At 40.4% G+C, this 24,957-nt stretch overlaps 1 protein-coding gene across 1 annotated transcript in view; it reads right to left on the bottom strand.

Annotated features, from left to right (window-relative positions):
* The window catches only part of LOC126481967 (ubiquitin carboxyl-terminal hydrolase 47), a 154,857-nt gene that overhangs the window by 73,595 nt on the left and 56,305 nt on the right, over nt 1-24,957 (bottom strand). The window contains exons 10-11 of the mRNA XM_050105931.1: nt 5,116-5,295; nt 4,394-4,598 (exon numbers count right to left, since the gene is read on the bottom strand). Of these exons, the coding sequence (XP_049961888.1) occupies nt 4,394-4,598; nt 5,116-5,295 (385 nt within the window). The remainder of the gene's footprint in view (nt 1-4,393; nt 4,599-5,115; nt 5,296-24,957) is intronic.

Raw genomic sequence — 24,957 nt, 5'->3', positions numbered from 1 at the left:
AGAAAGGTGGAAGGAGTATATAGAGGGTTTATACAAGGGCGATGTACTTGAGGACAATATTTTGGAAATGGAAGAGGATGTAGATGAAGATGAAATGGGAGATAAGATACTGCGTGAAGAGTTTGACAGAGCGCTGAAAGACCTGAGTCGAAACAAGGCCCCGGGAATAGACAACATTCCATTAGAACTACTGATGGCCTTGGGAGAGCCAGTCATGACAAAACTCTACCATCTGGTGAGCAAGATGTGTGAGACAGGCGAAATACCCACAGACTTCAAGAAGAATATAATAATTCCAATCCCAAAGAAAGCAGGTGTTGACAGATGTGAAAATTACCGAACTATCAGTTTAATAAGTCACAGCTGCAAAATACTAACGCGAATTCTTTACAGACGAATGGAAAAACTGGTAGAAGCGGACCTCGGGGAAGATCAGTTTGGATTCAGTAGAAATGTTGGAACACGTGAGGCAATACTAACCTTACGACTTATCTTAGAAGAAAGATTAAGAAAAGGCAAACCTACATTTCTAGCATTTGTAGACTTAGAGAAAGCTTTTGACAACGTTAACTGGAACACTCTCTTTCAAATTCTGAAGGTGGCAGGGGTAAAATACAGGGAGCGAAAGGCTATTTACAATTTGTACAGAAACCAGATGGCAGTTATAAGAATCGAGGGGCATGAAAGGGAAGCAGTGGTTGGGAAAGGAGTGAGACAGGGTTGTAGCCTCTCCCCGATGTTATTCAATCTGTATATTCAGCAAGGAGTAAAGGAAACAAAAGAAAAATTCGGAGTAGGTATTAAAATTCATGGAGAAGAAGTAAAAACTTTGAGGTTCGCCGATGACATTGTAATTCTGTCAGAGACAGCAAAGGACTTGGAAGAGCAGTTGAACGGAATGGACAGTGTCTTGAAAGGAGGATATAAGATGAACATCAACAAAAGCAAAACGAGGATAATGGAATGTAGTCAAATTAAATCGGGTGATGCTGAGGGGATTAGATTAGGAAATGAGACACTTAAAGTAGTAAAGGAGTTTTGCTATTTAGGGAGTAAAATAACTGATGATGGTCGAAGTAGAGAGGATATAAAATGTAGACTGGCAATGGCAAGGAAATCGTTTCTGAAGAAGAGAAATTTGTTAACATCGAGTATAGGTTTAAGTGTCAGGAAGTCGTTTCTGAAAGTATTTGTATGGAGTGTAGTCATGTATGGAAGTGAAACATGGACGATAACCAGTTTGGACAAGAAGAGAATAGAAGCTTTCGAAATGTGGTGCTACAGAAGAATGCTGAAGATTAGATGGGTAGATCACGTAACTAATGAGGAGGTATTGAATAGGATTGGGGAGAAGAAAAGTTTGTGGTAGGACATGTTTTGAGGCATCAAGGGATCACAAATTTAGCATTAGAGGGCAGCGTGGAGGGTAAAAATTGTAGAGGGAGACCAAGAGATCAATACACTAAGCAGATTCAGAAGGATGTAGGTTGCAGTAGGTACTGGGAGATGAAGAAGCTTGCACAGGATAGAGTAGCATGGAGAGCTGCATCAAACCAGTCTCAGGACTGAAGACCACAACAACAAACAACATTGCAAAAGAATTTGCAGCATAAAATTGCATTAAAAAAGTACCAAAAATCAGGTCAGAAAATAATATGTAATTTTCATTTACAATAAAGATTGCGCAATTTTGAAGCATGTGTGCAAACTAAAAGGACGATTCACTCGAAGAGGAAAAACATACATAAATGACTGTTGGATTCATTCCTAATTCTGAGTCAGTTTTGTCTAAAATTGACTACACAAGGTTGTGACTTGCAGGACTGTCACATTTTGTATGTCTGTGGTGCACCAAAAATATAAATTTGGAAATCTGCATCAATATTTTATTTTTTACAATAATCACTCAAGTGAGAAAATTAATGCTGATATGCTGGAAAGCTTGTATTTATTTGTGTATGCTCCGTCCCAACTTCGAAGAAACTTTATGGATAAAACGTAACTTTTACTTCTCTACAGGTATTTAATTATATTACAATAGATTTTAGTCAGCAATTCAGTGCTCACCCCATAAGCAAATATAAGTGGCAACAAAAGAATGCTGCATCACCCAGCAATATAATTCACGGTTGTACACCAGACAGTTTCAAGCACAGAAACTATGTGGAAAATTAACATTTCATAACTGCATTACAATAATTTCTATTTGTCGGCAGTTGAAATTTAGCATGAAGATTTTAGCTGACGTTAACTACAGGTGGCAAAAAAATGAGGGCAGATTTCAATACAAGTCTTACCATTCACTTGTGAGGTATCAATGTGTCAGAAGAGAGATGTGAACCAGAGCTCTGCAAGCTACAGAATATGGAGTCTTTTCCACAAAAAGAGAGATTCCGTAACAGATAACGCACAAAAAGTCAAAACTGTGTGCCTGATTGGAAATCAAACCTAGTTCCTTGCTATTGTGGGCTGTAAACTACAAACACCACCATCTAAGCAATCATCACAGACTCAACGTTTCAAATTGTTTCAAGCTTCTCAGTTCTGCTTCCAAACACTGGAGAAGAGCACTATTAGACTTGCATCCCCATGCATGAGGGTATGGCAAGTAGTTTGTGAATGAACCCACAATAGGTTGAAGCTTTGGTCAGGCTGCTATGGATACTTGGATGATGTGACTCCAAGTACACTGCGTACAAAAGGCAGGGATCCAAGTTCAAATTCTGATCAGACACACAGGTGTACTTGTGAGAATCAACATATCATATTACAAAATTTATTCCAGATTGAAAATTCATTTGACGTCAGCTGTACTAGGTACAGATGAACGATCTATTAGTGACACATGAAAATTTGTGCCTCTCCGGTACTTGAACCCATATTTCCCACTTACTGCAAGTGGTCACCTTAACCACTTCAGCTTTCTGTGTATGCTCCCTGGGCCGATCCAAACCTCCCACATTATGTGATCTCTGCAACAGGGAGAGACCAATGGTATTATTGTCGTTTTTAGTTCATCTATGAAAGCAATACTTACTTTAGCCTAGACAGACTAGAAACGACGATAACAACATTCTTCTCTCACCAGCTGCGACATAGTCGCATATATGAACATTGATCCAATACTGTCAAATGTTTTTTATATCGGTCTTTGATCACAATATCAATTCTTCTGACGATGACCGGTTTCAGTCCGTAATGACCATCTTCAGATCTTTTTTACACCATGTCCTAAAGTGATAAGGCCATAATGGCATTGTCAAAATATATAAATATAGTCAGCACAGCATCGTCATATAGATCTAAAATAAGGTGTAGAATAGGCCACATTTTCCACACAGTTATTACTGCAACTATTACAATTATGAGTTGCAACAATGACTGAGTGGACTATGTGGCCTATTCCACATCTTATTTTAGATCTATGTGACGATGCTGTGCTGACTATATTTATGTGTTTTGACGATGCCATTACGGCCTTATCACTTTAGGACATGGTGTAAAAAAGATCTGAGGATGGTCATTATGGACTGAAACTGGTCATCGTCAAAAGAACTGATATTGTGATCAAAGACTGGAAAAAAAAACATTTGACATTGGTCTCTCCCTGTTACATGAATTACGTAATGTGAGAGCATTAAGAGATGTGGACAGTGCAGCATACGGAGGTTTGGACGGTGGTGTGGGAAACATGCACGGATAGCAGAAGTGGTTAAGGTGAACAAGTTTCATAATATTTACTACAGCTGTGGATCATCAGCAATTCTGTTTCTCCAAAAATGCAAAATAAAGACATGTAGCATATACTCTGAATATACCAACAGAATTAACTCTCAATTTAGTTTGTGTTTTCTTGAAATTTTTGGGGAGGTAGTCTCAAATGTGTCCTATGTATGGTCTGATGATCTAATATTCCGTAAGTAAACATCTGACAGTGAATCCATGTTACTGGCAACTTAAACAATACTTCACAAAATTGAACTTACCATGAGCCATTCAGTCATTTACTGAAACAATATAATACATGCTTAATCGACCAATACAAATATACCTGTAGAAACATATGTTATGTTACCTGAATGCTTTAGCTAAATAAAAATTTCAGGAGAAAAACAGACTAGACTGAGGGCAAAGTATCACTTTTTTTTTCTCTGTTTCAGATGGAACCAGAGCAGGCAGGATACTTTTTAGAATGAAAACTGACTCTAAATACAATATATCTCCAATCTGTGTATCAGCTAGAATGCATATCAATCTTTCATATTCAACTGTATCACACCATATTAAATTACAACTCATCTGCAAAGCGTTCACTAAATTCATATCATGAAGAAGACGGGGTGGTGGAAGCGGAGGGGGGTGGGGGGGTGGGGGTGCTGACAATGACCCTCACCTCCAGGTTGATATATTTCAAATTCTTCATCCTCTTTCCTGTGCTGTAACAGGAGATCATACCGGCGACCACCCCGTAGATCCAGCACTTCACATAATGCTTTATCTTCCTGACCTTCAAAGCTACACTCTATGGTTTCTTGTGTTCTGTCATAGTTCACCAGGCGGCATCTTTCAAGTGGTACAAGCCCTTGAAGGGACAGAGCCTGTAAAGAATACCTCCATATAATCACAGAGTCAATAATTTTACGACAATTTATTTTACAGAATCTGAGAGGAAAAAAATCACTCTTACATGCACTGGAGAACAGTTAGGGAGCAGATAGGCACATAAGCTAGGTGGTGTTGACCAATATTCAGCTATCGAACAGGTTAATTTTTCATACAAGAGGGAGAGAAGAAGTCAGAGATAAGTTGCCTATCAAGCAGATACATACTGTGAAGGTAGAGAATCACTATGTAAACAAATATGGAAAAGGAAAATCACTACATGAACAAAACTATGCTTTTGGAAACATCTACCACCTTAGTAATAATCCAAGAAACTATTACTCCAGACAAGATTAAAATGTCTATAGCTACATTATACAGGGAAAACAAGATAAGTGTGAAATTATTCAATTATATTTAGAGAGAGAGAGAGAGAGAGAGAGAGAGAGAGAGAGAGAGAGAGAATGCAATACATTACAATTAACACAAACATTAAAATTCCCAATGTGATACCTTATGGGCAAGTTCCGTAGCTTGTCTCACAGTAGTTTTACTTGTGCAGTACACTTTATCCTCAAGCAACTTATGGTTTATTGGATGATATGCATAAAATTTTAATTTGTAGTCCTCCAATTCTCTTTCTCGCCTTTTTCGGTCAAATTCTTCTCGTTCCTGTATCTTCTCCAGCAGTTTCTACGGGAGAGAAAAATAATAAAACAATACATATAAATAATACAGGGAAACATTCCACATGGGAAAAATATATCTAAAAACAAAGATGATGTGACTTACCAAACGAATGCACTGGCACGTCGATAGACACACAAACAAACACAAACATACACACAAAATTCAAGCTTTCGCAACAAACTGGAAAGAAGGAAGGAGAGGGAAAGACGAAAGGATATGGGTTTTAAGGGAGAGGGTAAGGAGTCATTCCAATCCCGGGAGCGGAAAGACTTACCTTAGGGGGAAAAAAGGACGGGTATACACTCGCATACACACACATATCCATCCACACATATACAGACACAAGCAGACATATTTAGGCCTTTAAATATGTCTGCTTGTGTCTGTATATGTGTATGTGTGTGTGCGCGAGTGTATACCCGTCCTTTTTTCCCCCTAAGGTAAGTCTTTCCGCTCCCGGGATTGGAATGACTCCTTACCCTCTCCCTTAAAACCCACATCCTTTCGTCTTTCCCTCTCCTTCCCTCTTTCCTGATGAGGCAACAGTTTGTTGCGAAAGCTTGAATTTTGTGTGTATGTTTGTGTTTGTTTGTGTGTCTATCGACGTGCCAGCCCTTTCGTTTAATATATATAAATATATTGAGGACAAGAATCAAATAAATTTTCACAGAAAGTACTTTGGAAGGCATCATCACTAAATAAGATTATTATGTAGGAGCCATTGTAATTTCCCCCTTTCCTTCCTCAAATCCTACCGACTTATTCTCATACTCTTTTTGCCACAATGAGCAGTGTTTATGAAAACAGAAACACTCTTCCCACGACACCTTACTGCACTCTTTATCACATTCACACCAGTGTGTACAAATAGTGGCTCACTAGGCCCTTCCATCTGGTGGGAGGTACCACCAAAGGCTCACACTCTACTCTACAGTTATAGTGTATACCGGTAATATATTAATGTATGATGGATTACCTCTCAGCCAGGCACAACAAACAGCTGCAAATGCAACTTTGTGTGACCCTTCAATGAGAGAGCTTTCTGAACCAATGAGATACAACATATTTTGTGATTAATTTATTGTAAAATAATTTTATGCATTTTTAAAAGAATGGACTTATCCCAAGGTCAATATATTAAAATGGTACCCTAGGGCATTTGAGTACAACCACCACCACCACCACCACCACCACCACCACCACAAGGTGATAAACAAGAAAAGCAGAGCTGTCACATGAAGGAAAGAATGAATATGCACATCATCCCACAGTGAGAAACACAATTCACAGTGCCAGCCTGAACATGCTAAGTCTTAGTTGAGCCTTTGCCCTCGGTCTCCAAAAGGTGGCTAGTTTATCTCCAAGTGGTCTGGACTTGACTCTTTACAGTGTTGTCCATCTGTCCCTCATTATGGAGTGGGATCTGTCATTCCACCAGAGGACATGCTGCCTCTTAATCCTGCCTTGCAGTCTTTTGTGATGAATGTATCAGCAACATGGTGGATCACATTTTTGCTGTGATCTACACAGTTCTGGAAGCTGTCTGTGCTGAAAATTCAACAACGAGATGCACACCATTCAATTCACTCTGCTCAGCAGCTATTTTGGTAGTTACTCTTTGTATGGAACACAAGTAAATTTGGAGTTATCACTCAAATGGACATTAGTACCTATTTCCCACTAAGCATTATCCGTGTGGTCAAGCATGCAAGCGGAAAGGTATACCACAGAGAAAGACCATGTCATCAAGTTGACAAGCAGACAGATGTTGACTGCACTTTTGCTTTAAATGATAACTTTTCCTAAATCACTGGGACGGGTACTTGTGGAATGCTAGAGATGATACACATTAAAACTTCCAAGCAGGTGGCACAGCCCACAAAACTCTTAACTCAAGTCTCAAAGCCACTCTGCCAAGTGGGCCATGTGGCAGATGGTAATACCAACCACATGGTGATATTGAGCAACTCATGAAGAGGTTAATGGACTGGAGTGGGCAGCCACATCACCTTTTTCTCTAACACACTTGGGTCATGCTTGATGTGAAAGACATAGCCTCTTTATAGGAGTGTTTGTGTCTTGCTGCACTACCACTCAGGTTGATGAGAAATTACACACCCCCTGCAATATGACAAATGGAATGCAAGCAAACTACTGTCTATAGCTCTATGTTGTCTACAGAGTGGATGCATCCACTGCTTTCAGTTCAGTTAATAAATCAACTGCGCACAAATTTCTGTAGCTGCAAAAATATATAAAACTGAAGTGGCAAGCTACTATAAATAATTACAGCCATTTATTTAATCATAGTCTTTGAACACTGTTTGCTGGTGCCTATTATAAGTCTAACTGGCATTTACATGAAAGGAAAATTTCAAAGTTCTGAGCACTGTCTGGTTTATGGACAGCTAATTGGCCTGACACTAGTGACTAGTCACTTACAACCATTTCTCAGTTGTTAACTAGTACACTTTGTAAATTCTCTATTGTCAACACATACGATATTCTTACATAGTATATGATTCGACGAGCTATTAATGTTGGCAGTTAACGGGAAAGGTCTGAGAAAAGAGCCTTGAAATATTTCTCGTTTTACTGGGAGAACTACTGAACTCTACCTACTTGCATATACAAGCTGTAAACTATTGCTTGAACAACATTTTTATAAAGTGAAACATTTATGTTCAGTGCCACAGTACTCTAACATCTTTATGATTATGGCATGTGACACCGAGTTAAACACTTTGCTTAAATCAGTAAGGTGTTAAATAAGCATCACAGACATAGATAGCCTTTTTTTATTCCCTTTATAAACGTTATTTACCAAAGCTTCAATCACTTTTACAGTTGATAAATGATATCAGAATCCAAAATGTCATTCACTTACAACTTTGTTGCTTTCAAAGTAGTTCTATATTTGTTTATGTACACAATTTTCAATAATCTTGGGATGTGGCTGGTGCTACTGAAATGAGTTGATAGTTACCTCAGGTGTTTTCACCTTTTTCTCTACATAGGCAATGTAACTGCCAGCTTCTGGGGAAACTCCTACATCTACTACTCTCTTTGACAGTAAGAGAAATGGTCTCTCTCTATTTTCTCTGTTACACATTTTGTGATGAAGTTAATGAGTCCAAAAAGGTTATCTGTTTTGGCACTGCTTAGTTTGTTTATTGATTTGTAAATGTCATTTCAAGTGATTAAGGTCCAAGAAAATTTCTCACTTCTCGTCTGCTTTGCACGAGTAAGCAGAGCTTCTCCATCTAAAGCTGAATTACTGGGTAGCCTTGGTGCTGGCACTATTTACAAAATATTCACAGACATTATCACAGTCAACAGGGATGCCGATTTCTTTACTGATATTATTAATTTCCCTATTAATGACATTCCAGACAATATTATATTTATTTTTACCATTTTAATACACACTTTTCATCTGCAATGCACTTTCCATTTTTTTAAATTTTGGATCTGTACAGTTTTCTCATATGTATGTAATTTTCATTGTCCATATCAGTTTTATGAGATTTATATTTCAGAATGATTAGTAGTATCCTTATTTTGTTAAGTCGCACAGCGCACCAACCGTTGATATGATGCTGCTTATCTACATCTACATATATACCTCGCAAGCCACCATATAGCACATGCTGGAGGGTATCCTGTACCACTAATGGTAATTTCCTTTCTTGGTCTACAAGCAAATAAAGTGATGGAAGAGCACTTGTCTACATGCCTCCACATGAGCCCTAATCTCTCTACTCTTATCTTCGTGGTCCTTATGTGGAATGTACATTGGCAGCAGTAGAACTGAAGCATCTCCTAATACCTGTAACAAATCTAACAGCTTGCCTCTGAATTGCTTCAATGTCTTCCTTTAATCTGACCTAGTGTGGATCTCAAACATTCAAACAGTACTCAAAAATGGGGCGCACTAGCAGCCTATATGTGGTCTCCTTTACAGTAGAAACACACTTTCCTAAAATTGTCTCCCTAAACCAAAGCCTACCATTCGTCTTACCTACTGCAATCCTTACATGTTCATTCCATTTCATATTGCTTTGCAACATTATGCCTACATATTTATCCGATGTGACTGTGTCAAGCAGCATGCTACTAATGCTGTACTCAAACACTGTGGGTTTGTTTTTCCTACTCATCTGCATTAACTTACATTTTTCTACATTTAGACTGAGCTGTCATTCATCATATCAACCAGAAATTTTGTCCAAGTCGTCTTGTAGCCTCCTACAGTCACTCAATGACCACACCTTCCCTCACACCAAAGCATCATCAGCAAAAAGCCCGCAGACTGCTGCTTATCCTGTCCACCTGATCATTTATGTATGCAGAAAGTAACAGTAATACTATCACACTTCCCTGGGACACTCCTGACAACAGCCTAGTCTATATGTCCGCAGCTCGTGGTCTAGTGGCTAGCATTGCTGCCCCTGCATCACAGGTTCCTGGGTTAGATTCCCGGCCAGGTTGGGGATTTTCTCTGCCTGGGGACTGGGTGTTTGTGTTGTCCTCATCATTTCATCACCACCACCACTTGTGATAGTGACTAGACTGGACTGGGTAAAAAATTGGAGTTTGAAAAAAAATTGAGACTTTATACAGGCGCTGATGACCCCGCAGTTCAGCACCCCACAAATCAATCATCATCATCATCATCATCATCATCATCAAACCCTAGTCTATGATGGGACACTCGCTGTCAAGGGCAACATACTGGGTTCTGTTACTTCGAGCAACTTTCGTACCTGGAAACCCATTCTGTATGTTTGTCTAGGAATACGGAATCTGCCTGTTGCCCTTCGTCCATGGTTCACAGGATCTTATGTGAGAAAAGGACAAGTTGAGTCTTGCACAAGCGATTACTTCCAAAACTGTGCTGATGTGCAGATAGAAGCCCTTCCCTCTCAAAATTATTATACTTCAAATGAGAATATGTTCAAGGATTCTGCAGGTCTGTTCTTTTATCCTTCTCATATATAAGTCACCTGCACTTTTTTCCAGTCATTTCAGACTTTGCGCTACGTGAGCAATTCACAGTAAATGCAAGCTAAATATGGGGCCAATGCAGTAGAGTACTCATGGTAAAACCAAATTGGGATTCCATGAGAACCTGACTACTTATCTGCTTTCAATTCTTTCAGCTGTTTCTCTACTACAGGGATCCTTATTATTATGCCCTAAGGGAGTCTGTGCGATGGTCAAACAATGGTGTGGTTGAACATTTTTCCTGCACGAACGATTTCTTAAATGTGAAATTTAAAACTTTGTCTTAACTTTTGCTATCTTTTACTGTCAATGAGTGACTGGATAGAAGCCTTAGACCCACGTAGCAATTTTATGCAGGATCAGAATGTTCTCGGTAGAGCTATTGCTAAGGTAGGATTGAAGCAGTTGTTTGCAAGCTTTGCATATCAATATTTCCACAGATGCATGAATTTCTATTAACTTTTGTCTGTTTTCATTTGTACTTGCTCTTTTGAACCAAGAGTGCAACAGCCTTTGCTTCCTCAGCATTTATCCATCTTTAATCCACTTACTTGGCATATACTTCTCCAGAATATGAGTCGCAATCCATTTAAACTTTAGCCGTAATTCCTGTACATCCATCATACTGGAACTCAATGATGTCATTTCATTTTCTCAGTGGGATGCTAACAATAGTCTATTAACTCTTTCTAGCATAAATACTCTCCTAGCGTTCTTGATTGATTTATCAACTTTAGTAACCACTAAGATGACGTCATGGTCACTAATCCATGCATGTAGTATACTTGATGCTGTCAATCAGGTAGGATGAAATGGTGATGTACACCGTCAACACATTTATTTCTGTTAATGTCATGCAAGGACTGCCCAATGACGCAGATGATGTCTTCTCTTGTGCTGTAGTGCATGTCACTAAAAGGTTCCTTCATTTTGGTGAACAAGTCGTAATCACATGAACTCACATCAGGTGATTACAGTGGATATTATAGTACCTCCCACCCAGACATATACAGGAGCTCCCTCAACGTGTTCGCTGTGTGGCATCGTGCAGTGTCATGAAGGATGATGGGATGCTGTGCCAGAAGGTGCCATAACTCTTCTCAGGGCAGGATGTAGGTGATATTGCAAGAAATTGTAGTAGTAGGCTGCAGTGACAGTCTGCCATGCAGTCAACGTGATGCAGAATTAACTGATGGATATTATAAGCCACAAAACCATCACTTTGGTTCCAGATGTCCTCGTGGTGCACATTCTGTGGGCAAGGAGGACCAGGATGTTTCCCTTCTTCGGATGGCCACTTTGCTCATGATTTGTGCGACCAACCACCAATATCGCCAATGATGACAATCCTCACCCTCCCTGCGATAACAATTGAGTAATTCCTCTGCAAGTGCATAACAATGTGACTGTTGCAGCTCAGTCATTGCAAATGGTATCCAACAAGCTGTAATTTTGAGGAACCCAACAATACCATGCAAAATGTGGTACACACCTACTTCTGCAGTTAACTCGTGTGCAGTCCACTGGCGATTCACATCCAGCAGGGAGGTAACGGGCTCAATTGTCATGTTATGCATGGAGGGTCATCCCAAATGGGGCTGATATTGAACAATGTCCCTGCCATCCCAAAACACTTTCACCAATCTCGGTCCTGTACGATATGGCAATGCTGCATCACCACACGCCCCACGCAGTCCCTGAAAACTGTTGTACGCTCCAACCGTGTGCCACTTCAATCTTGGTCCATGGACATAGTTCGACATAGTTCATGTTTCCTAAACAAACTGCTAGTGCACTTGAGCTGGCCTCCCGTACTTTCAGACAGTACATGCTGTAACTGCCTCACAAACACCCAGCGCTGCTCGCTGCAGTACTTTAACTGACCACATATTCACTACAACAGCGCGCATGCCTCATGACACACAGCCTTCATAGTAAGACAGTGTTGTCAATACTTTTTATCCACTACTTTCATTATATCTTTTGGATACAGTGGGGTACATCGTTTATACTATTCGCTGAATCTGTCAGGAAAATATAAAGTTTGGAAGCCATTGTGGACAATGTAAAACTTATTTCCTTGAATTAGCACTGATATCTATTGCAGCCTTGACTCTACATTCGTGCAGCAATGTTGGTTTTAAGAACAAATTTCTTCAGGGCTATGGTAAAGCAGGTCATAATCTCAGTATGCTGGAACAGCCTGCACAATTAGAGATTGCACTGATTACATCATTAAGTTGCTGATTTCTCTATTCTTCCACATGGATATGGCATTCTTTGCTCCACATGGGACAATCACTGTTGTAGTTAATGCACTTTGATGGATGTGCGTGTAGTGATTCTGTTTCATATTTGTCGGTCATTATCGATCACTGGCGAATTAATCTCTACATATAAACCTCTTGCATTTGACATGCCTCGTTGGGGGTGGTATAATGGGTCAAGCATTAAGCCAATCTTTAAGTGTTTAGTAATACAGTAATGACAGATGTTAAGATGAATGCTGTTATCTTTTCCATTTTATCATTTATTTCCTTCATAATATTTTGTATGTCTGTGACAGTCCCACCTGGCTATACCTTCTACAAAACTTTGAAATCTATGTCACTAATATGATGGCAGTTGACAAAGCTCTTACAGCAGCTGAGTATCTTGGAAAGCTCACAAAAGATAGGACAATCACAAAGTTACTTTGCTGTTAGTAATTTTGCTGCCTACTGCGCTGCAGCAGTCTGGCAGAAATGTGCCATCTCACAGTTTTTTGCACAGCTGTCTAGTTATTCTCTGAATATAAACAGGGGAAATGTTCTCAAAGGCACATCATTTCCTCTTAACAACAACAAATTAATTTTGTTAATGGTGTTTTCTCGTGTTTGATTTTATTTTGAGACTGATCTGGAGGACTTTCATCTCTAATTTCTTGGCAGGTTGTGAGCTAAGACTGCCTTGTGAAAGTACAAATTATTGGTAAAATTGGGAAGCTGATTTTTAGTTTCCATGAGCAGTTAGGAAAATACATGTCAATTCAGGCAGAGCCCCTACACACCACAGCAATCCTAACTAACTGTGTTGTGAAAGGCCACCCATGCTACCTGTCACTGACTGTTTCACCCCCCTCAATACCTAATCTGTTTAGGCAGGTGTTTCTCACAGTGTGTTATACCATCTGCACAATCGAAGCATTTACCTATAATACACATCCTTCATTGTTGCATCAAACACTGGACAATGATGTCATCTCAGAAGTTACAGTTACAGAGGTTTGGCAGTGCCAACAGCTCTAGCTATGAATTCCTGATTTTCCAAGTCAATATCCCGTCTAGACTCATTGAGATGCTCACCATTTGGCACAGCACCGGGGCCCCTCACAGGTTACTGAATCCTACACACATGATGGGGATTACTATTTAAAATTTAGCGTCATGCCACTGGCGGGAAATTATCAGCACATTTCAGAATCAGTGATTTTAATGGTTCAATAACTAGGAAGGAAAGTTGCTACTCACCATATAGCAGAGATGCTGTGTCGCAATAGGCACAACAAAAATGTTCACACAATTATAGCTTTCGGCCAATAAGGCCTTTGTCAGCAGTAAACAAGAGCGCCCACACACCCACACCCGCAAACACAACTTGCACACATATCTGCAGTCTCAGAGAGCTGAAACTACACTGTGAGTAGCAGCACCAGTGCATGATGGGAGCTGCGACTGGGTGGGGGTAAGGAGGGGGGTGGGGGTTAGGAGGGGGGTGGGGGTAAGGAGGGGGGTGGGGGTAAGGAGGGGGGTGGGGGTAAGGAGGGGGGTGGGGGTAAGGAGGGGGGTGGGGGTAAGGAGGGGGGTGGGGGTAAGGAGGGGGGTGGGGGTAAGGAGGGGGGTGGGGGTAAGGAGGGGGGTGGGGGTAAGGAGGGGGTGGGGGTAAGGAGGGGGGTGGGGGTAAGGAGGGGGGCGGGGGTAAGGAGGGGGGTGGGGGTAAGGAGGGGGGTGGGGGTAAGGAGGGGGGTGGGGGTAAGGAGGGGGGTGGGGCGGGGAGGGATAGCGTGGTGGGAGTGGCAGACAATGAAGTGTTGCATTTTAGATGGAGGGCAGGAGAGAAGGTGCAGAGGGGGGAGGGGATAAGTAGCGGAAAGGAGAGAAATAAAAAGAAATTAAAAAGACTGGGTGTGGTGGTGAAATGATGGCTGTGTAGTGCTGGAATGAGAACAGGGAGGGGGCTGGATGGGTGAGGACAGTGACTAACAAAGGTTGAGGCCAGGAGGGTTACAGGAACGTAGGATGTATTGCAGTGAAAGTTCCCAACTGTGCAATTCAGAAAAGCTGGTGTTTGTGGGAAGGATCCATATGGCACAGGCTGTGAAGTAGTCATTAGGATGAGGGATATCATGTTTGGCAGCATGTTCACCAACAGGGTGGTCCACTCATTTTTTGGCCACAGTTTGTCGATGGCCATACATGCAAACAAGCAGCTTGTTTGTGGTCATGCCTACATAGAATGCAGCACAGTGGTTGCAGCTTAGCTTGTAAATCACATGACTGGTTTCACAGGTAGCCCTGCCTTTGATGTGATAGGTGATGTTAGTGACCAGACTGGAGTAGGTGGTGATAGGAGGATGTATGGGACAAGTCTTGCATCTAGGTCTATTAAAGGGTATGAGCCAGGAGGTGAGGGATTGAGAGCAGGGGTTGTGCAAGGATGGACGAGTACATTGTGTAGGTTCGGTGGGCAGCGGAATACCACGGTCGGAGGGGTGGGAAGGATAGTGGGCAGGACATTCCTCATTTCAGGGCACGACAAGAGGTAATCAAAACCCTTTCCGCTACTTATCCCCTCCCCCCTCCACACCTTCTCTCCTGCTGTCCGCCTAAAATGCAATCTGGGTCATTTTTAGTCCAATTAAACAATTCTTGGCACGCAAAGTCGGTATGGTCTCTGATCATTTGATAACACTTTTGGAATGATGTGAATTTAGGCTTTCCCAGTGTATGCTGCTGATGAAACCTTCTCGGGCTGCCATCCAGGTAGCCGCGTCGAAAATCTGCAACATTTTGATGAGTGTCATTCTCATCGTCTTCTGGCGAAGACGCAGCTACCCAGATGGAAGCCCAAGAAGATTTCATCAACTTTTGGAAAGAATTTTGCAGACACTCAACACATGTTCAGATCTTCAGTTAAAATTGACTGAAAACTGCATAGAAACTTAAATTAAGTTCATCAGCCATCTCCCTTAATTGTAAGTCTACAATCGGAGCCCACAAGTCGCAAACTTTCACAACATTTTCACTCATTTTTGAGGTGGAAGGATAGCCGGACCGTGGTTCATCTTCAAATGATTCACGGCTATTAAAAATATTATCTCCAAAAGCTGTTTGTAGTAGTTCGTAAATCTCAGAAGCTGATTTCCCGGTTTTAAAACAAAATTTCACATAAACTCGTTGCTCCGTTTTTACGTTTCATTTTCACGCAGACAGAATCCAGCAACAAGCCCGAACAGACCCGCACTCAACCACCTGCCACAACAAACTGAATAAAGGAAACGCAGTTTCCTGTCAGAGGGCATTCATGGACAAGGTAATGACTCGCCCCCTACCCTCCATGTACCTGCTTGACAAACCAGTAAGCAGTAGCAGATCCATTCTTAGAACTTTCCAATCATATCTGATATTTATCACTCCATCTTCCCTGAAATAACTACAGTCAGCTTCCATTATCCTATCTAAATAAGACAAGGCCGTTGACCATAACATGCTCTAACAATTCACACTTATCTAGTTTGAAGAGATACACTTCGTGTCAATTAACACTGTAAGGACCATCTACATTTATCATCTATCTGTTGGTCTTTGCATCCACAGACGTCGGTCCAAATTTGTATAATTTGAAACACTGGATGGAGTTTATAACATACGACTTTCCATTCCAACATAAATCCAATCATGATCTGACCAGAAAGTGTAAATAAGCTAAGATGAAAGTAAATACAGCTGATTCCCCAAGTCTACTGCTGATTGGTTTCATTATGTTACACGATTTCATTACACCAGTTCAAGCTGAACTTTTAGTATCTCATCCATGAAGATGACCATATCATTTAAATTGAAGTAGTGATTGAGTTCCATTGTAATGTTATCTCCCATAGTTCCTTTGTATTCTGGAGATTAATGACTTCTTGTAATGTCACTGTCTCAATCAGCTGCATTCGCCTGGACAGCATATTCAAGATTTTTGTGACTCGGTTGACATCTTCAGTCAGTTCCAGCAGTTCAATTTTAGTCTCAGTTGGTTGTTGCCCAAGAAGTGTCACCCTCCCCTCCACCCCTCCCTTCTAGAAATTGCAAATAGAAGAAAAATTCATAAACAGGAGATCATTTTGAGATAAAAACTACATAAAATTAAAAATTATTTTTAAAGTACATTTAACTACAAGGCGTACAATTTTGCTTCCGCAGTCTGCTGATAGGTGGTGACAACAGTAAGTAGCAGTCAAAAGAAACAGATCGCAGACATCAGGCAGTTAACTTGGACCTCGGTCAACATAACCTCCTTCAAACATAGTCCATTTGTATCTGCATCATGAAGTTGTTCTTGATTGAAAATGTCAGTTTACGAGCCTAATTCTTGTCATTTGCGGAAAGTGTTAATGTTTTGTTTAAAATATGATGAAAACAGCGGCTGAGTCTCATCAAATGCTCTCAATTACATATGGTAAGGACGCTATTAGTGAAAGGACATGTCTTGAGTGGTTTTAACGCTTCAAGACTGGTGATTTTAACATCGTAGACTGGCATACTGGTGGATGAGAGAATGTTTTCGAAGATACAGAATTGTAGATATTGCTGAGTGAAGACTCACATCAAGCTCAAGAAGAAATGGCGCGATTGGTGGGAGTGACAAAGCAAGCCATTTCAAAATGTCTCTAGGCTATGGGCATGATTCAGAAATAAGGAACTTTGGTCCCATGTGAGCTGAAACCAAGAGACATTGAACGGCATTTGTGTGTTTGTGAACAGTTGCTTCAGAGGCAAAAACTGAAGGGATTTCTGCATCACATTGTGACTGGGGACGAAAAATGGGTTCATTATGATAACCCTAAACACAAAAAATCATGGGGATATCCTGGCCATGCTTCCATATCGATGGCCAAATTGAATAATCTTATCTCCAAGATCGTGGTCTGCATTTGGTGGGACCTGCTCAGCATCGTGTACTACGAGACGTTAAAACCAAGTGAAACAATCACAGGAGCTCATTATCAAATGCAATTAATGTGTTTGAGTAGAGCATTAAAAGACAAATGGCCACAATACAGTGAGAGGCACGATAAAGTGATTTGCAGCACGACAATGTTGAACCCCACATTGCAAAAGAGGTCAAAACATACTTGGAAACGTTAAAATGGGAAGTCCTACCCCACCCGCTGTATTCTCCAGACATTGTTCCCTATGACTACCACCTGTTTAGATCAATGGCGCATGGCCTGGCTGACCAACAAGTCTGATCTCATGAAGTCACAAATCGATCAGGAATCATAAGAAGCAAGTTAACAATGCGCACAAACTCCATAACTTCCCTAAAGTCTTTCACTTGCTCATTTTTTCTCTTAAAAAGCTGCAAAAACATGTCTCAAAATCATTTTTATAAGAGTTAACAATTTGATCAATGTCTGTCAGGTGTCCCAGAGTAATTTTTCTAGATCTGACAAATTCCTGTGGAATTTTAAATCTGAAGTTTTCGTTATTACATTGATCAAGACTTTTGGAGTTTTGCACAGCCACAAACGTTTAAGTACTTTGAGGTGCAGATGAGCAACTGCTGGAACACTTTTATGCGACAGTTAAATTAAAAGCACACTTAAACAGTAAGTACTTCTATTTTCTTATACACTTCGATGACCTGTAGATCAGACTTCTGCAATTCTTTGTTTAAAATTTCTACTCTATGAAATACATCAATACGCACTCTTAAATTAAAATAGAACTAGAACCTGATGCTTTCGCCAATACCATACCATGAATTCCCTAACCAATAGAATAGTGTTATAAAAACTGCATAAGCTGTTTATAATTTTCCCATTAGCCCTCAGAAATTTTATTCATACTACCCATCTGCAAAATAAAATTATATATAAATATAAAACATCAATCACAATTCAATAAAATTCTAATTGTAATACAGGATATCTGTAAATAAAGTTCCAGTTTCAAATGCTGTAGAAAGAGAACCACTGCTCAAAATGACATCAAAGACACTTGGAACACAGCTGTTCCTCAATTGGCATGTGAGACATCCAACATAACTGTTCCATGAAGGATCATGTAATGCTGATAAAGCTTTTTTACAAGAATGGCGAGCGTGCATCAGTAGCCCTGCAGAAGTTCCGGAAACTCAAGGGTATGAAGAAAAGCATTGGATCAACATCTGCTAAGTGGCGGGAGAAAATGATTACAAAATCTGAAAGACATTTTCATTTGAAGTGCAATGTGGCAGAGAGAGGAAAGCAGTTTATCTGACATCTGTTAAAGATGTGGCCATAACATTGCAGGAGGGATTGAGCAGTGGTGTGCAACATGCAGTGCATCAGGAATAAATAGCTCGAAAGTTGAACATGCCTATGAGCACAGTGCATAAAATCCTATGCAACATCCTACACTGCTATCCGTACAGAATCACCCACATTCAGGAGTTACTTCCTGCTGTCCTGCCAGCAAGACAAGAATTCATTCTGGAATTTCCTACTCACATGGAAGGAGAACATGAATGGCCATGCAACATTCTGTGGACAGACAAAACCCATTTCCATCTCCAAGAATGCCAATACACACAACAGTAGAATATGTGCAATGGAAAATCAGCATGCACACTAATTGATACCATTTCATTCTGCAAAGGTGACTGTGTGGTGCGGGTTGACGGCATTGTTTATTGTAGGGCCATATTTTTTCGAAGAGATCCTGCGGGGCCCTGTTACCTGTACCATCACTGGTAAACACTAGGAGAGTCTTTTGCAACCAAGGTCATTTCAACCCTTGAACAGCATGAGTGTGTAGATAGGATCATTTTTATGCAATATGGTGCTCTTCCGTACACTGCACAGCCAGTGAAGTGACTACTAAGAGGCATTTTGGAAATGCTAGAATTATCAGCCCCCATTTTCCTACAGTCTGGCCATCCACATTACCTTATTATAATCCATCGGACTTCTGACTATCAGATTAACTGGAAGATGTATTCAAAGGCACTCCGGTTTGTTGTGGAACATGCCGTTTCTCGATTTCAACTTGCATGGAAAATAGTGGAGAGCATATTGAACATCTTTCACGCCGATCTTTTGACAACTGTTAACTGATGTCACTTTGCTTTTATGTGGTTTTTGGCCTCAGGACAATTAAAAACCAATTTTTATCATCTGATATGGTATGACCTTGGTGTGGTGGGTGGGCTCACCTAACTAACAGTGCCCCGACTGTTGACTGAAACTTTTTGCATTTGTATATACTGAACAGTACGGATGGTGTAATCTGCAACTCAGATCACAGTCCTCATATTGCTATATCTGTAATTTTTAGCCAACCTCATTTACATTAAGATGCTTACAACACTAACTACTGAGAAAATTTTCCATTACATTTTTGTTTCTTCCACGATGTGTCCAAATTTAACATCATTCTGAGCAATGGTTCTCTTTCAATGGCAATTTGAAACTGACCCTTTAATTATGGATAACCTGTATAAAGCACAACCAAAACATCTCCATTTGAAGGTTATACACCCCAGAATCGGTATACCAATCATGCAAAATCACTGTGAGCAGCGAGGCAATCATCCTACTGACACACCAGTTTCAAGATACCTGTTTGGTAAAACACCATGTCCTGCTGCGCGATGAAGCTCATAACTGTCTGCTGCATATCCTGATTCGATCATCAACACGTCAATGCCTTTTTTAAGGAACTGAAGGCATGGTAATTGCATGGGAAAAGTTCAGGACTATAGAGTGGGTGCTCAAATGTCTCGCACTTGAAGTAGCCTAACTTCTGTATTACAACATTTGCAATATGAGGATATGGCTTACCATGAAACATCATTCCCCCTTGTCACAGTTTTCCACAACGGTGGTTTTGACAAACATGCTGCCCCATACACATTCTTCATTCTCCAACGGATGTCTACCAGTGACGGCCAAGAAAAGAAATACAGCAAGTTGGTCCTGTTTGGACACATCTGGTAATAACATTTTCATAGTTCACGTTTCCACAGTTACCACATACACATCAGAAAGAAATGAATGAATGTCAAACTAATGCCTTGTCTACAAGTTGGTGTTTATATACTCACAGCAGAGTCGTGCTATGCTGCTTATATGCTGCAGCAATACCCTCAAACAGAAACTTTTTGATTGCTCCATAATACATTTAAATAAAAGCCATGTACCATGTAGGAATTATATGAATAGGATGGAAATCAGTAAATGTGTTATTCATATACATACAGGCATTACTATTCCAGAAAAATTTGATGATTTATTCGAAACAAAGAGCTTCACAAATTGGGCAAGTCAATAACGTGTTAGTCCATTTCTGCCCCTTGTACAAGCAGTTATTCAATTCGGCATTGAATGATAGAGTAGTTGCTTGCCTTCTCGAGGGATATTGTGCCAAATTCTGTCCAACTGATGTGCTAGATCATCAAAATCCCAAGCTGGTTGGAGGGTACTGCCCATATTGTTCCAAACATTCTCAATTGGGGCAGATCTGGCGACCTTGCTGTGCAAAGATGGGTTTGGCAAGCAAGAAGACAAGCAGAAGGAACTCTTGCTCTGAGCAGGTGGGCATTATCTTGCTGAAATGTAAGCCCAGGACAATTTGCCACGAAGGGCAACACAACTGAACATAGAATATAGCCAATGTACTACTGTACTGAAGGATGCAACAGATGACAACCAAAGAGGTCCAGCTGACAACCAAAGAGGTCCTGCTATGGGGAAAAAAAAAAAATAAAATAAAAAAATAAAAAAGCACCCTAGACCATCAGTTCTGATGGTAGGGCCAGATGGTGGATGACTGTCAGCCTGGTATCCACCGATGTCCACAGAATCTCCAGACACACCTTCAATGGTCGTCTGAGCTCAGTCCAAAGCAGGACTCACCACTCAAGAGAACTCCACTCCAATCAATGAGATTATAGGCTTAATATGCCAGACAGCACTGCACAGAGTCTTGTTGGCATACAGAGGTCAATGGTAGCCAGCAGAAGGCGTGCCATGAGCTCAATCCCCTTTCTGTAAGCTACCTACTAATGACTTTTTTTGGTCACTGAAGCACCAATTGCACATAGCATCAACGATAAAGCTGAATCCAGAACTGAGTGCTGCCCTGACAACTGCTCCGTTCTTACCTTCTGTCATCTCTTTAGGTCGACTGCTTCCTTCATGATGCTACATTTGGCCATGGTTCACTCATTCCTGTCAACACTGTCGAATAATGGTAGCACTCCTATTCAAATGTTGAGTGATTTACCAATTATTCCAACCATTTTCTTTGAGCCCAATTACATATCCTCTCTCAAATGCTGACATCTGTGTACACTGCTCACGCACCTGTCTACTGGGTTTATTACTGTCCAACTGAGAACACACAATGAAATTCACAAAGACTTTATGCTTTGGTATCATCAAGTCCCCTGTTTACTATCCTTGCCAGCTACATGGTGAAACTGCACTATAGTTACATATTCATCCATTAGCTGCCAACATTTACAATTTTGCATTTTCTGCCAATACTTGCAAAAATATCAATTTGTGATCCACTTGCATAACTCTTTTGTCAGAGGGCAGGTGGGCAACCAGTGGAGCACAATTCATCTCAATGCATTCTGAGAAAGAAATCTGTGGGAGAGAGAGCATTGTACTCTACCTAGGAAGCATTTTCAGATATTTCCGCCAATGCACGGGTTGCCCCAGGTTTGCAGTTCATGTAGCAGACAAATGATACAAACTGAAAAAAGAGAAATATGTTTCCAGTCTAAGCTTGAAGTTATGTAATAGCAGTTTTTAAGACAGTTATTGTAAAACAATGTTGACATGTGAATAAATGTAAACATCTGAAGACTGGGTGAATGTAAAATGAATGTAGCCTCAAAAATGCTTGTTCTGAGGCATAATTTGTTGCCATGGCATGTCGAGAAAGGAGCACCATTCATATTGGTGTTTTAGCCCATAAACATGAACGTCACAGATGCTATAGATCTGACTTTACGCACCAAGCGATGCTGTCGCATCCTGTGTCATGTGATGAGGTGGCTTGTGGCCTTATTGAAGTACGTGAATCAGGCCCCCAGGTCAGCAAATGTTGCCCACACCTGTCTTAGAGTGTGTAAGCTACTGTGTTGTACAATAGGCTGAGAGAGAATGTAAATGTTATTCAGCTTCTTTCTGAACTTCAATCTGCAGCTCTTTGGAAAGGGCACAGTAATTCACTGAGTCCCATACAAAGTTATTATATGTTCTAATCTTAAATTATTCCAAGAAATTTCCTTGCTGGCAAAGATTTTTTGATTGTAACCTGAATGCCAAGGTAAAGATTGTGAGTGCTACACTGCACAAACAATGCTCTATTCTCTTCTTAGTTTATCCAAGACTTCGATTAAGAGATTTCTCCCAAAACATTAAACACCCTGTCAATAACACTGGTCACTAAATTTTCAGAGTGCTAACTTGTGCAGAACTAAAATGTCTTTGACAAGATCAAATAAGGTTTCTGTCGAAGTTCTAGTCATACAATAAAATCCAATTAAATAGTAATTCATGGCCAAATCACAAGCAAACAGACTTGTTCAGTTTGGGACACGTCACGGGTTTCATCCAATAAAATTGAAAAACATTAAGAAGTTTTTATCTCATCCATAATTCCTGACAAGCCTGCAGCTGCCATCATCTTGAGAATTTTCTTTACCTGAATTATCAAAGTGAAGCCATTTGTAACTATCTCTTTGTAAGCAAGATTTTAATTCTGCCACTTTTCTGCTCAAGCCTTTTAAGAGCAACATAATGTTGAAATTTTCATCATTGTTGGATACTCATATAGGAAGACCCACCCTCACCAATGCCTTTTAATATGCTGAATATTTTCAATGGCGCATTTCAATTTCCCACCATTTGTTTCAACTGAAAGGCTTTTTACACCATTCCTCATACACGACTTCTAATTAAACCACGTGCCAATGGAATATTGTCTCAGCTGTGTGACTGGATTCATGATTTCCTGCCAGACAGGTCATAGTTCATAACAACTGATGGAAAGTCACAGAGTAAACTGAAATTAATGTCTGGAATTCCCAACGAAGTGTTACGACCCTCTGTTGTTCCTGATCTACATAAATGATTTCGAAGACAATCTGAGCAATCCTCTTAAGACTGTTTGCAGATGATGCTGTCATTTACAATCAAGTAATGGCCTCATATAATCAAAACTAATTGCAAAATGATTTAGACAAGATACCTGTATGGTGCAAAAAGTGGCAATTGACCCTAACTCATGAAAAGTGTGAAGTTATCCATAAACGAATCCGCTAAATTGCAGTTACATAATTAATCACAAAATCTAAAGGCTGTAAACTCAACAATTATAAATAACTTAAATTGGAATGATCATGTAGATAATGTCGTGGAAAAAACAAACCAATGACTGTGATGTATTGGTAGAACATGTAGAAAATGTAACAGGTTTACTAAAGGGGCTGCTTACACTACACTTGTTCACCTTCTTCTGGAGTATTGCTGTGCGGTGTGGGGTCCACATCAGACAGGTTTGACAGAGAACACCACAGAAGTTCAAAGGAGGGCAGCTTGTTTCGTATTATCACGGAATACAGGGGAAGAGTGCCACGGGTATGATAGACGAACTGGGGTGGCAGATATTTGAACGAGGGTGTTTTTCACTAGACCTTCTCATGAAATTTCAAATACCATCTTTTTCCTCAGTGTGTGAAAATATTTTGTTGGTGACCACCTACATAGGGAGGAACGTACATCATAATAGCATAAGAGAAATCAGAACTCGCACAGTAAGATTTAAGTGATCACTTTTCCCCAGACACTGTTCGAGAGTGTAACGATAGAGAAATTGTTAAAGGTGGTTCAATGAACCCTCTGCCACACACACAATTATGAATGGCTCATTAATCATGTAGATGAAATGACAAAATTGGTTGAATGACATTACTAGTTTCAAAAGATTTTTTCTTACACACACACACACACACACACACACACACACACACACACACACACACACAGGGTGTACATGAAGTTCGAGAACACTTTCAATTATTTATTTCGTGAGAACTAAACATTGTACAGATATCATACATATGTCATATTGAAGAGAAACCCTGAAAGTTTTTTCATGCATACTGCTGCAGCGTAGTTTGGTAATTTGCAGACAGTCGCTGCTAGTCACAAACATGGTGATTTCAGGTGCAGAGTGAACTTTGTGTGTGTTGGAGATCATGAAATTGCCTCCCCAATCACCACATCTCACTCTGTGTGACTTTTTTCTGTGGGGACACATTAAAGATCTGGCGTATGCAACGACTCTACCACGTGATGTAGCAGAGCTCTGGAAGAGAATACGGGAAGCGAATGTCACAGTCAATGATGCC

The sequence above is a fragment of the Schistocerca serialis genome, chromosome 5 (genome assembly GCF_023864345.2).
Source record: "Schistocerca serialis cubense isolate TAMUIC-IGC-003099 chromosome 5, iqSchSeri2.2, whole genome shotgun sequence".
Lineage (NCBI taxonomy): Eukaryota > Metazoa > Arthropoda > Insecta > Orthoptera > Acrididae > Schistocerca > Schistocerca serialis.
Note: the sequence above shows the minus strand (reverse complement) of the source record. Positions and strands in the feature narration are given on the sequence as shown.